Source organism: Dreissena polymorpha, chromosome 7 (genome assembly GCF_020536995.1).
Source record: "Dreissena polymorpha isolate Duluth1 chromosome 7, UMN_Dpol_1.0, whole genome shotgun sequence".
Lineage (NCBI taxonomy): Eukaryota > Metazoa > Mollusca > Bivalvia > Myida > Dreissenidae > Dreissena > Dreissena polymorpha.
The window spans coordinates 109,146,866-109,152,432 of NC_068361.1; the positions used below are offsets into that span (position 1 = coordinate 109,146,866).

The following is a 5,567-nucleotide window of genomic DNA, read 5'->3' on the forward strand; positions in this document are numbered from 1 at the left end:
CAAATGATTATAGGGGATGATTCAAACCGTATAATGCCTAAGGCATAACACTTAACTAAGTTTAAAAATTAGAATTTAAAATGCCATGCGCTTAAACATTTGTTAAGACATACCATCACGCAATGAGCTTTTAAATTGAGTCGTAGCCTAATCCTTATTCTTAGGTCAACGAATTTCTTGGTACTTATATATCTTCCAAAAAAGTGAATAATATATTTCAAAATAGTGAATATTTAGGTTCTTTCCTGCCATTGAAATCTAAATAAACATTAAAACGTTATGCGTATATGCATCTATTATCTTGCTGAATAAAGATGACATAATACAACAAGAAACAACAAACAAACAATAAATTTAAACACTCAAGTATATATGGTAACTATAGGAAAATTCAACATCATAAAACCGGTCTGATTAGTTTTGACTTTAGAACTGGGAATATATTTTTACAAGAGGTACGAAAACTCTTTAAAAATATAGCGTACACCAGTGGATTTATTATATGATTAATGAAGTATATCCTGTAGAAAAACGAAAATGTTACAAATAGACCCGGTGTTGTTGTTACAATTTTCGACACCCCAAATGATAAAATATTATGCGTTAAGTACGTGACTATATAAACAATTGTTAATATAAACCATATTATTGTCTTCGTTGGAAAGCCATGTCTCTGCAACATAGGAGTAGTGCGTTTATTACTGCTAAAGTTAAACGTCTGAACACAATTATTGCCATTAAATCTTCGTGTATAGAAGCCATTTCCAAACTCCCGTTTACTAGGAGGTTCTTCGCGAAAAATATCACGTGGGAATTGTTCGCTCTCTATATTGTTCGGCTCGTTGTTTCCAGGGGTTAATGGAATAGCCCATGTACCATGTGTGCGTTGCAACGATATAGCTTTAATCTGTTTGGCAGCCGCTCGCATAACAAATGCATACATTATTAAATATGCGAGTGATATACCTCCTAGTAATATCAATAAAATCAATTTATAAATGTTTCGCCATATCGATTTTTCAAATCGTTCTTCGGTTTCACACATATGGATAGTAGTGTTAGTTCCAAACTTATTAACCATTTCTGTGGTATTAATTCCGCACATTATTGCGCTGGGAATGGCCAGAAACAAGGGGAATACTATTGCAACTCCAAATAGAAGTTTCACTGCTAATTTTGGCGTCAATTGTTTTTTAAATGGCTGCACCACCTTTCTATAGCGATCAACGGAAATCACGAGCAATGCATTACACGAAGACGAGGCTCCAAACACATTGAAGAAGCACTTTAGTTTGCAAGGAACCGCATGTTCGAATTCAAAGTAGTTTCTTTGCTTCATCATCTCCGCCGGTAGAAGAGTCACACACGTTATAAGATCTATAACAGCCAACGTCAATACAAACACTTTGAAATTATTTCTTCTGTACTCCCGACTGAATGAGAACACAACTAATATCAGCAGATTTCCAAAGAAACCAAAGAACGTAAAAAATCCAAATATTATTGTCAACGGAAGCGCTGCATCCGCGTATCGGCTATTTAGGTCGTCGAGTGACTCCATTAAAACCGAGGAGTTATTGTAGGAATTGTCGGAAATACGACGATCCATGGGAGAATGTTCGTTATCCACCATCGTGCTCCACCGTCATCCTTAAATATATCAAACAGGTTATAATGGAAACGTATATAGAGCAAAAATCTAATAACGGAATAATAAACATAAACATCACAATATATTAACATAGTTTGATGTGTGGTTTACTTATACACAATATCGGCCAATATAAATAAAAACACAACAGATAGCTAACTACTTTGTGTATTTAACCGCAACAAAAACAGAAATTAAATGAAGCAGATCATTCAAAAACTTCATATTTATCCGATAACATCGCAAAACGGATACTTTTTATTGAAGAAGGGTAATGTTTGCAATAGAAATGAAATTTTGTTTTTAATTTCGTAAACAGCAATGATGTGGCTGTCACGAGGTTATTATGTGTTAAAGAAAGATATGTAATCTTGCATGAAACTAAACTGATTAAAGCTACTTAGTATTGCGTATTTTAAAATGAATGGATAAACCTTACAAAACTCTTTGTATTTCGAATCGTCTTCATCCGTCCATTCAGAACTTAATGCGGTCCTACCTAGCATGACATAATGTGGTTTGTTACATAACACAGTCAGTTATCGCAGCGCTTCATTTATATTTAGCGTATTTTATCACAGGTTTATCTCATGAAGCATATATCCATGAAAGTTTCGATATTTTTAAATACTTTAAGCGACGTGTTCAGAGTATGGTATAATTGTGATTTTCAAAAAAGTTTTCATATATTAAAAAAGATTGTATCTGTTATGTTTTCATAAGCGAAATAATTCTCCTGAATAAAAAGTAATAAACATGCTGGCGAATTAATAAATAATCATCCGTCAAATTCGGTGAAACAATAAAAACTTTTGTAATAATATTCATCGATGCTTTTGTTAAAGGAGGTTTTACAAGCTTATTCATAATTCAATATTGATGTTTATATGGCGCTGATTTAGTAGCACGACAATATGTTCTAATGTACTTTTGTCTCGCTATTATAATAAAACAATATTATTTACAATAATGCAGATCTTATAAGTAAAGCATTTAACGACTTAAAAAAAGACCACAAACATCGGTGCACAACTCCATTTAAACCCAAACAAATAATTGAATTTTCATTAGCTTATATTGGTGTTATTGAAACCTGTAGAAAAATTGGCTATATATAACATTTACCTTTAAGGCCCATGTAATTTCATTTAAATCAAATGTGCTTGTTTGTACAATATAGGTACAAACGTTTAAACATGTGTACGATCGTTATTAAACTGCAAATTACGCATACAACTTTATTCATAGATATTAATTCCAAATAAATAAACAAAATTACATGCCATAGTCGCGGCATGCAACACACGCGTATATGAAGACCTTTACATCCATATGTTTTATTAAGTCACTTATAAACTGTCAAATCCCCCTTACCGTTTTAGCGTAATGGCGTAATCCGTTTTAGAAATTCATTCCTCCAATTTATAAACACAAAGTACCCACATCAACGGTCTAAGTATCCGAAATAAAAGTAGTTTTAAACGCAGAGTTGTAGTTTTCATTGAAAGCCGGGTTTGGGTTCACGTGGTGAGTAACGGATACACATCGTTTACCTCTCAGTCTCATCTTACACTGTTCGGCCTACTTTGCTACCAGATTTATAATAACGGATTTGAACTTTATCTTCAAAACATCGTTGTGTTATAAGTAAACCCGCGTTTGGTGTTAAACGGCCACCGGAAAAACTTTGCGAAACCGAAATTTCGCAAACTTAAGTACCCTTTTTCTTGAAGGTTTGCTTATTTGTGATAAAGTATAAGATAAAAATCTAACTTGTGATTAATAATTGGTTATTTTTGCTTGTTAAATGCGTTTTCTTCATTATGAACTTTATTTGCAAAGTTGGGGTTCCCATGGGATTTTTGTATATTCCCATGGGATTTTTCATTATCCCATGGGAATTTTGGTTTCTCCCATGGGATTTTTCTCCAGCTTTTTTTATGGGATTAAAAATCCCATGGGATTTTCAAAAACATAAAACACGTTCGTTTGTGCTTAGTTATCGATTTTAAGCATAGTTAAAGCATTTGTGCTTATTTTCGTTCAATTTACTTTGATAGAAAAAAAATCCCATTTTTGTATGGGAAAAAAAAATCCCATGGGATTTTTTTCTTATTTTTAGAGATTTATTCATGTAATCTTCAGAAATACTACCTTTTAACAAATGATGAGCATTTCTCGCGATTTCAACTCGTTATATCATGTTTAAAAAAAAAATCCCATGGGATTTTTTTGTCCCATGGGATTTTTTTGACCCATGGGATTTTTTTTTCCCATGGGATTTTTTTTCCAATGGGATTTTTTTAAAGGTATAAGTTTCTAAAAGCTATATAATAATAATAATAATAATAATAATAATAATAATAATATTAATAATAATAATAATAATAATAATAATCGTGCTCAAGATGATGAATTTGTACTTTTAAGCGACTAACATTTTTATTCGAGCCGATCGTCGAGTCCGAATGGTGAGTATAAGAGCAATTTACCAGTACAAATAAATCTCACTTGTGTAGAGAACGCTACCGTACTATAAAATAATCTTGATAATAAGTCATATCATTTCTCGACAGAAAATGAAAACAGTATCCATATTGATGTCAGCAATGTCCCCTGCTATGATAAATATTGACAAAATGAAAAACCTTGACAATAATTCCGTGTCGAATACGCATTAGATTATAGCAATCAAATTCATATAAGCATTGATAAGATAATATGCGAAAATGGGTCTTATGTCAAATACGGCCAGCGTAGCTCCATTCCATAATGTCCGGTATTAAGTCACGTCAAGTTTCGTGGTCGAATTATAGCATAATAATCATTTTCACATTACGCGAATCATATGAGTTTCCCTACATATATTGTGTTAAAATTTATGTTACACTAATGTGCGATGATGAAAAGGGGATTTCGGTAATTCTACATTCGCCCGCCTAGTACCGAAATCCCCATATTTACGCCTTAAAGGGTCAATAGGTCATCGGTATGAATGGTTCTTGACTTCACATGAATGTTAAGGTGCAAAAAAATGATATTAATTTTAATTATTAAGCACTCTTGACAGCATTAAGTTGCCTCTCAGTGGGGATTTCGGTAATTCTACACTAGAACTTAAACGCGCGCCGGTACCGAAATCCTGCTGTACAAACCTTCAATTGTCAACAAAATTATTATAGTGTTTTTTTCATTAGCAACCAGTGACATGTATTATCTCCCATTCGGTTACTTCTTTTGGAAAATAATTAGCGGGGATTTCGGTACTGCTACATTCGTACGCCCAGAGCCGAAATCACCCATGTTTACGCCAATCCCCCATATTACGCCTTAAAGGGTCTATATGTCATTATGTTTGGGTTTTGGCTTTGCATTAATGTTGATTTGTACACAATCATATTAGTGTTAATCATTTAAACACTCTTATCAGAATATTTTTTCCATTATTAAATAGTTTATTAATGTGAAAAATGTGTAAACGAATGTAAAAAAGGTAAAATGTACATTTAAAACATTGGTTTCACAAAAGTATATGTAAATATAACATGACATAGTAATAATAAGTCTTCAGAAAGTATTTTCCAAACAAATCTGATGAAACAAATGATATCGTACTACCTTATTTACAATATTCTATACACTTTTGCAATTTAGTTATCAATGTTTAATCAAAGCATAAATCAGCATATGTTGCCTCTAAGCGGGAATTTCGGTAATTCTTAACAAGCACATAAACCCGTGCCGGTACCGAAATCCCCGCTGTACAAACCTTCAAGTGTAAAAAAATACTGATTTAGGTTTAAATAAAGGGAACAATAGTATTTTTGGCCACCAAAAAGCACTTCCGCGTCAACAAAACGATTGAAATTATGTCAGAAACCCATTGTATATATTGCAATACACCATCGGCCGCCGA

The 5,567-nt window shown here is 32.8% G+C and overlaps 1 protein-coding gene across 1 annotated transcript; it reads right to left on the minus strand.

The window, feature by feature from the left end:
- Nucleotides 1–367: 367 nt before the first annotated feature.
- On the minus strand, nt 368–3,286 carry LOC127838834 (alpha-2A adrenergic receptor-like). Its single transcript, XM_052366831.1, has 2 exons — nt 3,026–3,286; nt 368–1,650 (listed from the first exon to the last, which is right to left on the minus strand). Exon 2 carries the CDS (start codon nt 1,631–1,633, stop codon nt 398–400), a length of 1,236 nt encoding a protein of 411 aa, XP_052222791.1. The 5' UTR covers nt 1,634–1,650; nt 3,026–3,286; the 3' UTR covers nt 368–397.
- Between the last annotated feature and the right edge of the window lie 2,281 nt (nt 3,287–5,567).

Bases quoted from the DNA above. Each gene is read 5' to 3' on its own strand.
- LOC127838834 (XM_052366831.1), bottom strand. From the start codon at position 1,633: ATGGTGGATAACGAACATTCTCCCATGGATCGTCGTATTTCCGACAAT.